Below are 18,232 nucleotides of genomic sequence, written 5' to 3'. Positions count from 1 at the left end.
TTTTAAAACAATGTTAAAGTAAAGTAAAAGACTAATTTAGAAGTTCAACTTTCTTGTTTTCACCTCTTAGATTAAAACAAACACTAAAGGTTCTGAGATGTTAACTTACCAGTTAGAGGAAAACCCAAGGCTTCCAGCCAATACTCCAGAATACACTGCCTCCCTCTGTTTATGCTTGTAACCTCACTTTAAATTGGTGAAATATAATTAAACAGCCAACAAAACTTCCTCAGACAGGGTTAGATATTTCTGTTCTTTAAAATAAGCTAGATAGGGGCTGGGGCTATGGTTCAGCAGTACAGCACTTGCCTTGCACATGTGAGGCACTGGGTTCAATCCTCAGCACCACATAAAAATAAATAAAGGTATTGTGTGCGTCTACACTAAATACATACATATATATATACATATATACATATATATATATAGGCTAGATATTTCTTGGGGGTTTTTTGTTTGTTTTTGTTTTTGGTATTAGGGATTGAACCCAGAGGGGCTTAACCACTGAGGCGCATCCCCAACTCTTTTTTTGTTGTATTTTGAGACACCATCTTGCTAAATTGCTTGGGTTGTCTCCCTAAATTGCTGAGGCTGATTTTAAACTTTTGATCTTCCTGCCTCAGCTTCCCAAACTGCTGGGATTACAGGCATGCACCACTGCACCCAGCTGATAGGTTTTAAAATAGGCTGGGGATATGGCATGTGCAAGGACCTAGGTTCAATCTCCGTACCAGAAAATAAAAATCTAAAATAGGCTATTTAGCATAACCTTACAAAAGAAAAACTCATACTCACTTTTCTTTATAGTTCCACTTTGACCACTCATATCCCATAGTTTCAGGTCCCTCTTTATCAGCATACCACCTAATATGGTACTCCTAAGGGCTGGTACTCTTCTCACTTTACTCACTCTCCCTGGGTCAAAATCATGATGATAAAGAAATTATCACTACTGAAGTAGCTAAAATACATAGATGCTGAGGCTCCACCTCAGACCTAACTATTCTTATTTAATTATGAGAATCTCTGGAAATAGAGCCCAAGGACCTCTATGTTTCCCATCCTATATGCTCTCCTTAGGCAAAAACCACATCTACTTAACATACAGCCTGGTTGAGGCACAACTAATTTTTCTGAACATTGTTGTAGAAATATAAAATGGCAAGTTTAAACATTCCCCAAATGCAGACATGTGTAATGGCTAGCTCTTTTTTTTTTTTTTCCTGGGGGGGGGGGGTGTTCTAAGGATAGAACCCAGGGCTTCCTGCATGGTAGTATACCTCCAGCCCCAGAAAACCACTTTTCAATATTACTAATAGTAATTAAATAATCCTGAAAACTTTAAGTACTTCTCTGTCATTGGTATAGGTAACATTAAAGAAAATCTCTGAATTTCTTTTAAAAAGCCCAAAAGGTAAGATAGGTAGGTTGCCGGGCTGGGGTTGTGGCTAAGTGGTAGAGCGCTCACTTAGCAGTGCAATGAACTTGGTTCAGTACTCAGCACCACATAAAAATAGATAAAATAAAGGTATTGTGTCGAACTACAACTAAAAAAAAAATTTTTTTAAAAGATAGGTTGCCACAAAAGATTTAAGTAAAACAAGATCATATTAAACAAAACAATCAGGGAGTTACATAAAGCCAGAAAACAAAGAGTCTTCTAAAAGAAAAACAGTGCTGGGCTGGGGCTGTAGCTCAGTGGCAGAGGACTTGCCTAGCATATGTGAGGCACTGCGTTCGATCCTTAGCACCACATAAAAGTAAAACAACTACAAAAAGAATAAATAAATTAAAAAAGAAAAACAGTGCTGACTTTAAAAGACCTGAACTAGCAAAGCACAGCAGTACATGTCTATGATCTCTGGTACCAGGGAAACTGAAAAAGGAGGAAGAAAAAGGAGGCCAGCCAGGGCAAATTAATGAAAGCCTGCCTGGGGGAGAAGGAAGGAAGGAAGGAGGGGAAGGGGAAGGGGAAGGGGAAGGGAAGGATCAAGAGCCAGGGAAGGAAGGAGGGAGGGATGGGGACGTGGCTCAAGTAGTAGTGGCTCTTGGGTTTAATCCCTCCTACTGCAAAATAAAAAAGACCAAAACTGAGTGCTGATAGAATGCATGTTACTATGCTTGAGGCCTGAGTTTAATCTGTAACAGGGCAAAAACAAAAACAAAGAGACAGAACTAATCTGCAGATATGGGCAAAGAATAGTATTTATCTGTTGTTGGCCCAGAAATAGTTAAAAAAAAAAAAACTCAGAAAAAGTAAACAAATTCCCATGGAAATAGTAAATTAACTTGGTGATCTTTTCACATTTCAAACTTTTTCTCCTACAAATGTATTTTAAAATTCACTAATAACATATGATTTCATACTGAAAAGTAGCATATGGGAGCAGGGAATTTATTTTTAGAGTTAACAGTAAGCTCCCTAGTGTGCACCAAGTAGAATTTAATTTTTTTAACTTTATAAAACCTGTAATTGGTATAGTTCAGTGGTAGAGCCTGTGCTTAGAATGCTGAGGCCTACATGTTGACATATTAAACCCAAACTGATTAAAAAAAAAAAAAAAAAAAAACTGAAATCCTATCCAACTGATATTTAAAAGCTCTTTGAATACAAATAAGTCTTATAAGCCAATAAAAAAATAAATATTCCAAAAGGGATAAAATGGGCAAAAAAAAGGACAATTTACAAAAGAAATACTAAGCCCAATAAACATGCTAAAAGTTCAAACTTGATAGTTTTTTTTAAATGACCATTTTGAAAGCAATGTGTGGTAATATGTATCAAAATCTTTAAAATGAATAAATTATTTGACTCTGCAATTTCACATATCCCCAAAAAAGTAATAAAACATTCAAAGAGAGACCTATTGAGGATATTCTCAATGGGGCTTATGAAAGCCATAAACTGAAAATAAAAAGACCAATAGCAGACTGATTATATAAATTAGTAATCTGTAATCACTAAGCTCTTCAAAAATAGTTACTTATTGACAGGAGAAAGTTGCTCTGAGATTCCTTCTGATTTTGCAACCTGTTTTTTTCCCACTGAAAATAAACATATGTACTTTGTGATTCCATTGTTTTAAAAAATGTGTATAGTTATTCAGAGTTCTGGAAAGATAACTTCAGTCTTTTAATTTTTTCTTGACTAATCAGTTTTTTCTTAAAATGTGCACTATTTGTATGTTTTTTTTTTAAAATTTAACTCTATTAACATCAACACAACCTGCAACATAACCAAACTCAGTTTAGAACAAGTAAATATACCATATGAAGATAGTCTAGAATACACTGTATTACCCCTTTGATTGCACTGGTATTTCTAAATATGAACTTTCAACAAGGGATGCTACACATTCAGGATTTCTACTTAAAAACATCCTTACAATGAAGTAGACTAGAAAGTTTTTCAAGCAATGAAAACAGAATATAAGTAGGACACCTAAAAAAATCCCTAGTTTTTTGTAGGTCTGATTAATTTCATCAACATTTATTCTCTCATCTAAACCAAGAAAGAATAATGTCAGATTCAGCTACATTTCTGTTCCAGAAATGACATAAAGAACTTGCTTTTGGCCTCAGTACCAAGACACACCTAAGACTTGAGAAAGCTGAATGAGATTTAACTACAGGAAAAAAAGACATTAAGAAATAAGTCAAAATATTAAATATTATATGTCACCGGGTTCTTGAAAATGCTAATTAAAATGCCAGGAAGCTAGGTAATAAGCTTAAAAACATCAGATTTCACATAGTTGCAGATTTATAAAGAGAATTTTACCTCAAATTCTTTAATAAAAGTTCCCTTTAAAAAAGCAAAGAAAAATGGAAGTGGCACACTCCTGTTACCCCAGTGACTCAGGAGGTTGAGGCAGAAGTTCAAGGCCAACTGGGCAACTTAGCAAGACCCTGTCTCAAAAATAAAAAGGGCTGGGAATTTAGCTCAGTGATAAAGCAACCTGAGTTCAATCACCAGTACCAAAAAAGAAAATGTCTTCATTTAGTGGCTGAAGAACTTAACTGTCGCATTTTTTTTAATATTTATTTTTTTAGTTGTAGTTGGACATAACACCTTTATTTCACTTGTTTATTTTTGTATGTGGTGCTGAGGATGGAACCCAGGGTCTCACACGTGCGAGGTGAGCGCTCTACCACTGAGCCATAACCCCAGTCCTAACTGTCGTATTTTTAGGATCAGAAAAATAGCAGGTAAACTTATCTTACCTCCACAATCCTTCCATATCCTTCTTAGACCTCATTATCTATACTAAAGTTTGAGATTTCCACATTTTAGTAACAGCACTAGGTGTGAGATTTTTGTGTTATTTAAAACATGATCTTCAAATCTTCAAATATTGTCTAAATAGACAGTTTCATTTTCAAAACTTATGATTACACACTATAAAAAAAATCTGTTAATGGAAGGAAAGTCAACAAGTAGACAACATACTGATGATCTGTCAGTGAACCTTTACTTAACCAACCACTTTAAGTTAAAGAAAAAAGTAATAGTAACCTGCAAGAAAGCAATAACTTGCTTTTTTATGTATAGTTTCCCTCCATGTAACTAATATTTTCTAAAAGCTGCACTGAATCAAGTCTTCATTTTTTATTTTTCAGTCATCCCTTACCCCTCAACTTTTTTCCCAAGTGGAAAAGTATATCCTAAAGCTCAAAAATGCAAAATCTGAAGCACTAGGTTAAATGAGATGTGATTATTACTTAAACCAAACATACCTTAGTGAGCATAATAGAAATTGTCAGAGAAATAAGTTCAAAAGCAGAAAGCGTCTGCTTTCTTAATCACAATAGAGTCTTGTCCAATTAGACAACACTGCGTTTTGTTTGTGTTGTAGCTGCAAGGATGGGTAGGCAATCTGCAATAACTATTCCAACAGCTTCAGCAAGTTACATACTAAACTAGGCCTGGGAAAAGTAGCAGTTAAATCCCAAACGAACAGCAAAAACATTTTTTAAAAATTTTAATAAAAGATGTAAGCAGAAGTCTCACCATCAAAAAGAAGTCCCATCAGCACCTCTTCCGAGAAATAGTTCCCTTCCCCCATCTTTAAGTAGGCACTTAAGACTGCCAAGGAGATCCATTTCTTTATTAACTGGTGCCCACTTGGGGCAACCGTACGCCAAGATCCTCACAGGCCTACCCTAATCCCTCCCAGAAGTGCTCAAGAGACAGAAGGCTGGGATAACCTTGGTAGGGACCCAATTCTTCCAGACTCTTCCCTACCTACCCACCCGGCCCCCGTAGGCAATCCTCCGGCCACAGGAAGGACACTGGGCCCAGGAACTAGCAGGAATTATCCGCAAGAGAAGGCTTTCGCGGCCACAGGCCTCTCGGCCTCAGCAGGTCCAGGGAAGCACCGCCCCCAGTGCAACTCCCTACACCCGGCTATCTGGCGAATATCTGTTTTCGACACCCTCCGTCCCCAGTAGAGGCAGTGAAGAAGACAGGGCCAGGAGGCATCGGGCTGGGCTGCGCTGCGCACCAGGCCCAGGCCTGCCCCTCGGGGCCGCGCAGGCCGCCAGAATCCGCTCCCCGGTTCAGCCCGATCAAGGCAGCGCGGCGGCCCCCCTCACCTGGATGACCTCGTTGACCTCCCGGATACATTCCACCATGTGTTGTAGAATCTGCTCGGCCGTGAGCACCTCGTAGCGGTAATCCTCCTCCTGCTCGTGTCCTGGTCCGCCGCCGCCACCGCCACCGCCACCGCCACCACCGGGCCCCAGAGCACTGCCGCCGCCGCCGCCCGTTTCCCCGCACAGCAGTCCGTCCCGCTCCCCGCCGACGCCCAGCCCGGGCTCCACCAGCTCCACCTCGCCCAGATCCAGGTTATCATCGTCCGGCTCGTCATCGTCCTCGTCTTCCTCCTCCTCGGCACCGCTGTCCTCCTCGCTGCACTCCTCGTCCTCGTCGAACTCGTAGTTGTAGCCCTCGTCTGAGTCCATGGCGCGGCGCGCGGAGGCCCGGCGGACGCTGGCCGAGGCGGGGAGAGGGCGGGGACGCCGAGGCCCCGGCTCTCGCTCCGGCTCCGGCTGATGTCCGGACGCAGGCCTGGCTCTGGCCCCGCGGGCCGCGGCTCCTCCCCGGGCGCGGCGGTTGGCGGTTGGCGGCTGGTGGCGGCGGGGAGGGCGCGGAGGAGGGAGGGAGGGAGCGAGGGGGCCGCTTGCTGCCCGCCTCAGTCAGACACGGCTCCGCTCCGGCCTCCGAGAGAAAACAGTCCCCAGCGCCACCTCCACGGCCGCTGCTACCGCTACTGAGCCAACAAAGGGGCGCGCGTCACCGCGTCGCGCTGCGTCGTCGCGTCACTGCTCTGTGCGTCACTGCGCCCCGCCCCGCTGCCCCTGCGTGGTGTGCGGGGAGACCCCACGGCCCGGCCTCCGAGGGCCTGGGATAGCTGCGGCGCGGGAATCGTCTTCGAGGTTCCGTCTGCGCCAGTTCTGCGCTCCTGGCGAGACGGGTAGACCTTTTGAAACGAAAAGGCTCCGGCCTCCGGATGATTGCGAGAAGCAGGGGCCCTCGGACCGCCCAGGTGGTGGCTTTTGCCTCCGGCAATAGGGATCCAGCCTTCCTACCTCGGAGTAAAGGCACTTACCACCCGCCCAAGGAAGCCCTGAGCTGTTGAATTAAAAGTGCTGTTGCCCAAGCTAAGTGGAAGTCTTTTGTATGCGGAACCTCTAAACTGTGTGGCAGGTGAACCTCACTTTTGGTAGGTAGTGGTGCTGTCCACTTGTACAGACATGCATTGGTTTTCAAGTCTCCACGGTGACGTCATTTTAAAGAGGCATTTACTGAACTCAGCTGGACCAGCATCTCTGGAGGACCCTAAACAATGTAAACAGCCATGACTTTCCTTAATTGTGCACTGTCGGAGGGACTTACGTAGATTGACTCTCGTTTTCACTGAGCGTTTGTACCCATTTTATACCTGAGGGATATGAAGCTCAGAAAGAGAAAGAAAGGCTGGAGGCGTGACGTTGGTAGAACTCTTGCCTAGCAGGCACAAAGCCCCGGGTTCGGTCCCCAGCACCACCACCACGAAAAGATAGTACTTAACTAAGACCACACACTTGCCCTGTTTTAGCTTCTGGGTGCCCTGAAACAGCAATCAAAAAGGCTTTATGATGCATAATTTGTGTTATATACAGCACAATGTATAAAATGCATTGTACTATACCACAATGGAGGCAATAAGAGAAATATCTATCTACAAGATAAAATGTAGTTGCAGAGATAGTGCTTGACTCTTACCTGGAAGTGTGTTGTGTAAGGTCCATGTTGACGTATGCAGGCCAGGAGTTCAACAGAGAAGGTAAGTTAAGATGATCTAGCCTAAGAGAACAACTAAACAAAAGCAAAAGAAGGTGTGAGGTAGTTGATAGTGTGAAACTTAAACTGCAAGGCGGTAAATGGCAAAATGTTGGGCAAATTACAAGTGAACATAAATCTTTGTAAACAAATCAAAAGAATCAGAGCAGTGTTCTGAATGAAAAAGAGGCAGAAGGCTCTCCAGATAATTTGAAAGATTGGCCACACTGAAAATCTTAAAATATAAATCTCTAACTTACTGGTAAATTGTACTGTTTAACATATAGATTCACTTTAGAGATTGATTTTGAAAAGTAAAAGATTAATATAAATATGTCTGTACTAATTTGTCCATTAAATAATAAGATGTCTTAATACCAGGATATATCAATTAAAGCTTTGAACCTCAGTTCTAGGCTGTCTTGGTCCTTTTTTATTTAGTGTTTCTTTTAGCAGTTCTAGGTTGTTGCTGCAATCCAGGCAAGCCTTGGACACAAGCACCCTTCTCCCCATCTCTGGTGTGCTATTCCTAGGTGGAAAAAAAAAAAGTAAAAATTGGCAGAGCCTCAAATTTACCCCATTTTTCTTTTTTATATTACCCATACCTTGAAGGATTGCCTACCTTTGATACTGGAGCAGTTGAACAATTGACCACTATTAGAGAAATATGAATAGCCATATGCATTCTATTCCTGAATTTCAATCACAAAGCAAAGCTGAATGCTACCCAAGGATTCCAAATTGTTCTCCCACTCTAAGCTACTTTTTTATACCTTCTTCAGTTTGAGTCTTCTCAAAGCAGATGACTTCAAGTCACAGAGAAATTTGAAAACACCAGAACCAATGTAATTGAAACATTCTGGGCAAAGAAGACAGTATAACAGATAAAGTCAGAAAAGGCAGATCAAGACAGAGGCCAGTAGATTCTTTTTTTTTTTTTTAAGAGAGAGAATTTTTTAATATTTATTTTTTAGTTATTGGCGGACACAACACCTTTGTTTGTATGTGGTGCTGAGGATCGAATCCGGGCCGCTCACATGCCAGGCGAGCGCACTACCGCTTGAGCCACATCCCCAGCCCCAGTAGATTCTTACAAGCTATATTTATATGTATCACATTATTTAATATGAGAAATATTAAAGGCTTTTAAGCAGAAGAATGAAACGATATGATCTGTGTTTTTGTGCTTTTTATTTGGTGCTGAGGATGGAACCCAGAGCACACCAGGCAATCATTCTACCACCTAGCTACATCCCACCCTGATCTGTGTTTTTAAACCCTGAGAAGGGTAGGGTGGCCTATGATCTCAGCTACTCAGCAGGCTGAGGCAGGAGGATCACAAGTTTAAGATCTATTTAGGCAACTAAAGGAGAATCTCATCTCAAAAACTAAAAAGAGCTGGAGATATAACTCAGTGGTAGAGCACCCCTGGGTTTGATCCTCTACGTATTGCAAAAATAAATAAATAAATAATAATTCTGGTTGCTTTGGAGAGGATGAACCATGAAAGCAGAAACCAATTATGAGGCTAAATCAGTAATCCAGTAATCTCCGTGAATAATAATAATGGTTTAAACTAGGGTTGTAACAGTGGAGATGTTAAAAAGTAGTCAGATTCAATTATAATTTGAAAGCAAAGCCAACAAATTCACTGATGGCTTGACTTTGGGTTTTATAGAGGAATCAAGGATGCCTACTAAATTTAGAGTTTGAGCAAGTGGGTGAATGGTGGTACTATATATTGAAACATGTTAACTTTGAGATGCTTATTAGACATCAAAATAGAGTTATTGAGTAGGCAATTCCATATACTAATGTACAATACTGAAATAAAAATTTAGAGCTGGAGATACAGTTTTATAAGAGTTTATGTTAGTAGTGTTGAAAAGCAGCATAGGATGAAGGTTAATAGCTTAGGCCTTGAAGAAGATCTGAATTTGCCTTTGCCCCTCCCATCTCTATCTGTAATCTTGAGCGTATTACTGAATCTCTTTCACCTTTTCTTTGGAAATTATAATTCCTATTCTCAGAATTGCTTGTCAAATGAAATAATGTATTTAAGCACTTGACATATTACCTATCATATAGTTAAGTGCTCACAAAATTAGAAATTTAAAAAACTGTCATTAAGCTTGTTATATTGGCACTTGCCTTTGATTTCAGTGACTTGGGAGGCTGAGGCAGAAGAACTTTAAATTCAAGGCCAGCCTTGGCAATCTGTCAGGACCCTATCTTTAAAATAAAAATAAGGGTACAGGGTTGTGTGTCAGTGGTAGAGTGTTGGAGTCTGTAAACAAGTCAAAATAACACCTGGCATTTTGCCAGGGGAATGTTAAAGTTCGTAAACAAGTCTGGATGGTGCCTGGCAAAATGCCAGAGAGAGTGGTTTGAAAAGTAACAAAAGCGAGCCATTAAGTGTGGAGATTTCTTATTGGTTCAGTGCTGTATCGAGTTTATGCTAATTAGATAAGCTGTGTGGAATGTATAAATACTGCTCCTGTCCTGCAATAAACGGCTTCCACTCCTGCTGTATCAACGTACACAAGTTATTCGTCACCCCCCCACCCCCGTTATTTTGCTGCAGCCGGACTGCGGCAGTAGAGCACTTACCTAGCATGTGTGAAGCACTGGGTTTGATCCTCAGCACCATATAAAAAAAATAAATAAGTAAAATGAAGGTATTGTGTTTATCTACAACTAAAACATTTAAAATAAAATTAAGGGGCTGGGGTTGTGGCTCAGTGTTAGAGCGCTTGCCTAGCATGTGCAAGGCACTGGGTTCAATCCTCAGCACCACGTAAAAATAAATAAAATAAAGGTATTGTGTCCAACTACAACTAAAATATATATATAAAAAAATAAAATAAAATAAAATTAAGAGGACTAGAGTTATAGCTCAGGGGTAAAGTGTCCCTCTTTAATCCCCAGTACTGCAAAAAAATTTTTAAATATCATAAGTGATAGATTGTGGGAAAAACTATAGTCAATTGGATTTATAACCTTTTACTTGGCTTTATTTTAATTATGCTGCTATGTACACAACCTGTATCATCCCCATTTTCTAGGGTAAAGAATTGGCCTGCTTTTCTTCAGCAATCTTTTCCATGATCTCATGACATCTTTTTTGATCAATATCATGTGTAATATCAGAGTGCTTCTGAATTTTGTTATCTCCTATTCATAGATTAATCTTCATAATCAGATTCTTATTTCATTATATTTTGGAAACTTTAGATTCAGATTAGGTTGTGACGCCATTTAAGGAAAACCAGTAGAACAACTACTCTCTGACCCCAAATTGGCCAAGGGATGACCCATATACACTTTTTTTTAACTTGCTCTTAAAGGTATTACCTTGTTATTGGTTTCTCAGGTATGGTGATTACTGGGTAGAAGTACAGTAGTCTGTGAACAACAACAGGACAAGGTCCTTGAAAATAGGCACATTAATACTTCCCTGGTGCCAAAAGCAACATTGTTAGTAATTCTGTACTCCCATTGTCCCAATATTCTAATAAGGTCAAAAATTGTTAGTTAGCCTGGCTTGGAGATGTGTCCCTGTAGGGAGCGAGGATTATTGAACATAAGGGTTAGAGACCAGCCTGAGTAATACTGCAAGACCCTGTCTCAAAAAGAAAAAAAAGAAAGCAAAAAATATGGTATTTGTTTTCATGGAGCAAAAGTCCATAAATATGTTCATGCTCACCAAATGGCTACTAGAAGCCAAAGAGAAAAAAGGGAAAAAAAGAGTGGGGAGGAAGAGTGGTGTCTCATAAAATTAGAAGGGAAACAGGAGGAAAGAAGGGAGGTACTGTGGAGTGAAACTGATCAATTTATGTTATGTCACAGTGAATCCCACTATTATGTAGAATTATAATGTGCCAATAAAATTAATTAAAATAAATAGATGTTAACAGAATATGAAGGTGCTTCTGTGGTGAAAAGAAATTGAGCTGGGTGCAGTGGCACGTACCTGTAATTGCAGCTACTTCAGAGGCTGACAGGAGAATCACAAGTTCAAGGCCAGCCTCAGCAACTTGGCAAGACCCTGTCTCAAAATAAAAAGGACTGCAGGTGTAGCTCAGTAGTAAACTGCCCAGGGGTTCAACACTAATTACCAAAGGGAAAGAAACGAACCAAAAAGAAAGAAAAGAAACTGAAGTAGCACTGGAATTTTTGTAGGAGCAGAAAATAGAACTGTAAGCTATGAAAAAGCCCCTTGTAATGACAGGGCACTAAAGTGATTAACCATACCACTTGGCTAAAGACCAGAATCTCCTGGGACATGGAATTTTCAGTACTAAAATCAGGAAGTACCAGGCAAACTGGGATGGTTTAGTCACCCTGTAGGGCACCCCACCAAAAAATTCTTGTATGTTATTATCTCCAAAACCAAGCGGAGGGAAATTGCCTTTTGTCATTCTGTTTACAAAATTCATTTCAATGCAGCCTTTTGTTCCAGCTTTATTTTTTCTTTCCTTGTTTTTGTATTTAATATATAGATGTTCCTTTGCTTTGCCAGAAAAGAGGTAAGAAAATTGAGTTTCTGGCTAATGGGTCCCAGCAAGTTTCCATTTAAATTAGATTTAAAAGTATATTTTAGTAGGAGCACAGAGATAATGATAAGCTAATTGAGTACTTTGCATTTCTTTGAAAACATCTGTCTATATACTTAAGACTTTGTAACAAACACCAATTAAGTGTTACACAATTGTTGAAAGGCAGATTTTATCTTGCCTATTCTAAGTAGTAAATAATAATATGGCATTAAAAAAACAGGTTATCTGCAGCGGGGAGTTGGGGGGGGGGGCGCGGGGGACTAGTTGCACAAACCTATAATCCCAGCAGCTCAGGAGGCTGAAGCAAGAATCATGAGTTCAAAGCCAGCCTCAGCAGTTTAGCAAGGCCCTTAGCAAGAGTCTGTCTCTAAATAAAATATAAAAAAGGCTGGGATATTGCTTATTGGTTAAGTGCCCCTGAGTTCAATCCCTGGCACACAAAAAAAAATAATAATAAAAATAAAGGTTTTCCACTTATCTACTTCATTGGAAGTCTGGTAGTAAAAACCAAATGTACAACCAAATATTCCTGTGACCTTTTCTTTAAGATGTCTTCTACCTAATCTTTCTTCTAGAATACAGGGTGTGTATTGAATCTTGAGATTTTATACAAATAATTGTCCATAGTATATGGTAAGATAATGCTGAAACTAGAAGTAGAATACATTCTCTCATGCAATTACATACCCAAAACTATGGTGTCTGTGTTTCCCATAATTGGCCTTAAATGTGTTCTTACGCTATAATAAAAACTAGCAGGGGTTATAGTTCAGTGATAGAGCACTTGCCTAGCATGTGTGAGACACTGGGTTAGATCCTCAGCACCACATATAAATAAGTGAATAAAACAAAGGTCCATCAACAACTAAAAAATTTTTTTAAAAAATTTAAAAACTAGCAAATGATCACCCCTAAAAAATTAACATATAGTTGTCCTAATGATCTTACCATTGGAGGAAAAAGAGAGGTTTGGGGGGAGGGGTTATTTTTTGTTTTGAGATGAGGCTCTCTTAGTTACCCAGGCTGGGCTTGAACTCACAGTCTTCCTGCCTCAACCTCCTTAGTAGTAGCTGGGAATATAGGCATGCCCTACTATACCTGGCTATAAAAGTCTTTTTCTAAGTTCACAAACATTTTTCTGTGGTTTACAGTATCTCTAGTTTATTGTGTTGCTTTATGATGTACTTCAGTGAATGGATGAGTACACAAAAAATGATAAAATTTTTATTGAGTCTGTTCTATATGCCAGACTAGGTACATATGCATATACATTTTAAATTTATTCCTTATGATCTTACTAAATTGGAGGTGGTTATTATTATTATTGTTGTTTTGGGTGTGTTTTTTTTTCTGGTAGAAAATACAGACACAAAGTTGGAATTCTTAACTTCATTTTATAGATCAGTAAAAAGGCTCAAAGATGACAAGTACCTGTAACCTCAACTGCTCAGGAGGCTGAGGCAGGAGAATTATGAGTTCCAAGCCAGCTTCTGCAATTTTGTGAGGTCCTAAGCAACTTATAAAAAAGTGAGACCCTGTCTCTCAATAAAATACCAAAAAGAGCTGGGGATGTCGCTCAGTGGTTAAGTGCCTCTGGGCTCAGTGCTTGGTACCAAAAAAAGAAAAAGAAAAGAAAAGTAATTTCCAGAATACGCAGTCCAAGTTTTCAGAGTTCAAGTCCACAGGTTTTTTCTGTGTAATTCTAAGTAATTGTCATAAGATCTTATTTCTGTTCCAAAATGTGTCTTTGTATCTGTTATAAGGGAGTGATTGCTATCAATCTTTCTGCTCTCCAGATTAGCATATAATGAGTAATAGAATAAATCTAAGTAAATAGATTCATGAAGTCCAGCCTTATTTTTATAAATATAAATTTAGCATTTAAAAATGAAAATCTAAAATATATATGACATTTTTTTGTCAACCAATCAGTAGTTATTTATTAGTGTCAACTTTGGGCAACATAACTTTTTAGGCATTCTGGAGAGATAAAAAGGATTCTGCCATCTAAGAAATCATAATTTATATTAGGAAAAGAGACATAAAGTAAAAGAAAAGGTTAATTATGCTGGGGGCAGTGATGCATGTGACCAGGGAGCCTGAGGCAGGAGGATTGCAAATTCTATGTCAACCTCAGCAATTTAATGAGGCCCTAAACAACTTAATAAGACTTCGTCTCAAAATAAAGAATAAAAAGGGCTTGGAATGTAGTTCAGTGGTAAAGCACCCCTGGGTTCAATCACCAGTACCAAAAAACAATAGTTTTTAAAAATATGGATGAACAGTGTGGAGATCCTCAGAAAACTTGGAATGGAACCACCATTTGACCCAGTTATCCCACTCCTCGGCATATACCCAAAGGACTTAAAATCAGCATTCTATAGTGATGCGGCCACATCAATGTTCATAGCAGCTCAGTTCACAATAGCTAAGCTATTAAACCAACCTAGGTGCCCTTCAATAGATAAATGGATAAAGAAAATGTGGTACAATGGAATATTACTCAGCCATAAAGAAGAACGAAATTACAGCAAAGCTGGTTAATAGATGAAACTGGAGATTATCATGCTAAGTGAATAAGCCAATCCCCCCCAAAAAAAATGGCCAAATGTTCTCTCTAATATGCGAATGCTGACTCTCAATGGTGGGGGGGGGAGGTTCACTGGTGGGGGAGGGGAAGGGAGATGGGAATGGGAAAGACAGTAGAATGAATTGGACTTAACTTTCCTATGTTCATCTATGAATACTATGACCAGTGTAACTCCACATCATGTACAGCCACAAGAATGGGAAATTATACTCCATGTATCTATAATATGTCAAAATATATTCTATTGCCATGTATAACTAAAACGAAAAAAAAAATTTAAAAACATGGATTAGTTGAGGGGAGGAGAGGGGGTTAAAAGAACTAATGGAAAGAAGCTGTTAGGGGCTGGGGATGTGGCTCAAGCGGTAGCGCGAGTTTCTGGCATGCGTGCGGCCCGGGTTGGATCCTCAGCACCACATACAAACAAAGATGTTGTGTCCGCCAAATACTAAAAAAAATAAATATTAAAAAAAATTCTCTCTCTCTCTCCCTCTCTCTCACTGTCTCTCACTCTCTCTTTAAAAAAAAAAAGAAGCTGTTAGGCAGAGGGAATAGCAGGTATAAAAGCATGCAGGAAAAAAAAAAAAGTCTAATGGGGAGCAGTGGTGTACTCCTGTAATCCCAGCAACTTGGGAAGCTGAGTCATGAGGATAGCAGGTTTGAGACCAGCAATGGCAATTGAGTGAGACCCTGCTTCAAAATTTAAAAAAAGATCCAGGGATATAGCTCAGTGGTAGAGCTACCCCATGTTTAATCCCCAGCACTGGGGGGGAGAGTCTAGCATAGTATGCTTTGAATATTCGAGTCTAGTGACTTTTATTTCCTTTTAATTCCTTTACTTACCATCTGTGTCATTTTTCTTGGCTTGTGATGTCTCTTCCACTACTTACAATTTTTATAATTACCTTATTTTATGGAACTGAGGATTGAACCCAGGGCACTATACCACTGAGCTACATTCCCAGACCTTTTTATTTTTCATTTGAGGACACGGTCTTACCTTTTCTCAGGGCCTCACTAAGTTGCAGAGGCCAGAGGATTGCTCAAATTTGTAATCCTCCTGCCTCAGCCTCCCAAGTCACTGGGATTACAGGTGTGGGCCACCATACCTGGCAAAACTTCTGTTTTTTTCAGGTCATTCCACACCTGCTGCTTTATGCCTAGAATGTGAATCATCCATGCATCTCTCCCTCCCAACAAACTTCTAAGCTTTTGATAAGGCTGCAATGAATTAATGTAAACCTAAAGCTGTAGACTAATCTCTATTATCTTCTTACAGTGAAATATGTTAAATCTTGCCAATATCAAATCAATAATAGTCTTCTCACCAATTCATTCTTCTGGTTCTCCATGAAAATTCTATGGAGGAGAAGGTCATCTGATATGTATATCCTCCAGTACACTCCTTATCTAGTGTTTTTCTAAGGCAATAAATGTCCATCTCATCTCCCACATCTGCAGTGGTACTCAGCTTTTAATACTCTATGGAAAAGTAGGTTTGATGTTGGAATCTAAGTAGATTGGACACAAATGATAAAATGTACTTTGGTTATGACAAGTAAAGGGCTGCAGCAGTACCTTAAGATTGGTATCAACTAGGAGAACCCAGAAACAGCAGCACCTGACCACATAACCCCAAAGCTTTCAGAAATAAAAGTTTTTCTTTTTTGTGCTTTTCTTTTCTTTCTCTTTTTTAAACCTTTCCTCCTTCCTTTCTTTGTTTCCCTCCCCTTCTCTTTCCTCCCCCCCTTCTACCTCCTCCCCCCATTTTTTTTAATTTGTGTAAGACAATACCATGGTTTAAGAGGCCTAGTAGGAGGGTGGGGATGTAGCTCATTGGTAGAGCACTTGCCTAGTATGTATGAGGCCCTGAATTCCAATCCCCTGCACTGAAAAAACAAAAGTAATAATAAAAGGCACAATTATCTCTTCCAACTCCAGGAACCAACTGCCACTCCTTGCAGTTATTTTGCAATGTGCAAGAACTGGTTTTTCAATTTTCTTTCTAGCTATACTACCTCACAGTCGTCATCAGTAAAGAAATAATGGAAGGCTTGTAAAAAAAAAAAATGAAAACTTTGAGATACATAACTTCTTGTCCAGAATCCCTTATGAGCTGCTTCACATTTTGCTTTCATGAAAAATGTTAATTAAGCATGTTGGATGCTGGTTAGACATGCTCAAATATTAAAGCACTGAACAGAGTTCCCATTTTTAAAAATTTGAAAGGGCAGTAAAATAATAAAATCAATACGTTGTATCTAAATGTCGTTGAAATGGAATACTCTCAAAGGGTTATATCATAGTGAATGATAACATTCATTTACAAAAATCAAAGTCCTAGGTGTATGTACACATTTTTATAAACGGTAACACTACATGTATGAAATATGAATTTTTTTTGAGATATGAGTCTTCGTTGTCTTATAAATGAGTATATATGTGGGAGGTTGCAGGTAAAGAACGTCAGACAGCAATATTGTGCAAAAGTAAATATTATGACATTCTGACTCAACTAACTCTTCTTCTCCTCCTCCTCCTCTTCCTCCTCCTTGGAAACATCTTTTTCTTTTTCTCTCCCTCTTTTCCTCCTCTTCTCTCTCCCTCCCCCCTCCCCCTTTAACTGCTGAGATCAAATCCAGAGCTTGGTAGACACCAATCAGGTAATCAACCACTGAGCCCTACCCACAATTCCTCATTCAGCTAACTTTTAGAGGCACCATAGTGGATAGTAACACCATAGGCTCCAGAGCTGGAAACCCATACTAAATGTGACACTAAGCAAGTTGTCTACCATCTTATGACTCTGCTTTCTCATCTGAATAAAAAGCAGGAATAATAATACAATTCAATTATTTTCTTCAGTGGCTTGTAACAATTAACTGAGTTATATAAAGAATGGGTTATAATCATTCTTGGATGCAGAAAATGCACAGTGCTTCGTTTTAGGCCTGATGGTCTTCAATTTTTAGGCCTGATGGTCTTCAAAGATGGTCTTCAATTTTTTTTTTTTTATATCTTGGGATTGATCCCAGGGGTACTCTATCATTGATATATATTCCTGCTTGAATCTTCAAGTGGCTCGTGATTTGTGCCCAGCCAGACTGCAGCATATGGGTGGCCCGCATGGGCAACGCCTGAGGGTAAGTGATAAGGTAAACTGCTCCCCCCTGAGGGCAGTGCGAGAGGATGGGTAACCATTTAAAGATTCTTCTTTCATTTTGTTTTGCTTTTGTTTTAAGTTGCCTGTCCCTGGAGATGGGTGGGACCGAAGAAAAACCGCTCACATCTGAGGAAAAACTATTTGCATCTGAGAAACAGATAGGGAGAAAGGATGGATGGATATTTCAGGAGGAAAGAAAGGCTGATATAATGAATTTTTGTTCCATTTTTGTTTCATTTTGTCTCGGTTTTGTTTTGCATTATCTTAGTGAGGGGTATCTTCGTCACGGAAATATGGAATTAAAAATTAATAAGAACCAAACCAAAAGGGCATTAAGTAAAGTGCTAGAGGAAGGAGGCATCTCAGTAAAATCAAGAACAGTTAGGGCATACGTTAAGATGATACAAAAGTATAGCCCATGGTTCATTAAAGAGGGGTTGTTAAATATATCAAAATGGAACCATCATGGTGAAGATTTAAAAAAGATACAAAAGGAAAGCCCAGGAACTCTGCCAGTTGGCACATTACCATTATGGACATTGCTTAGTCTAGGAGAAGACATCTTACATCAAGTAAAAGAGGAAGTCTCTTCAGTT

At 39.5% G+C, this 18,232-nt stretch overlaps 1 protein-coding gene across 1 annotated transcript in view; it reads right to left on the bottom strand.

Annotated features, from left to right (window-relative positions):
- Positions 1–6,273, bottom strand: part of Arih1 (ariadne RBR E3 ubiquitin protein ligase 1) — a 120,861-nt gene extending 114,588 nt beyond the window's left edge. The window contains exon 1 of the mRNA XM_027925737.3: positions 5,596–6,273. Within this exon, the coding sequence (XP_027781538.1) occupies positions 5,596–5,964 (369 nt within the window). The 5' untranslated portion in view covers positions 5,965–6,273. The remainder of the gene's footprint in view (positions 1–5,595) is intronic.
- Positions 6,274–18,232: the final 11,959 nt, after the last annotated feature.

Source organism: Marmota flaviventris, chromosome 2 (genome assembly GCF_047511675.1).
Source record: "Marmota flaviventris isolate mMarFla1 chromosome 2, mMarFla1.hap1, whole genome shotgun sequence".
Lineage (NCBI taxonomy): Eukaryota > Metazoa > Chordata > Mammalia > Rodentia > Sciuridae > Marmota > Marmota flaviventris.
Note: the sequence above shows the minus strand (reverse complement) of the source record. Positions and strands in the feature narration are given on the sequence as shown.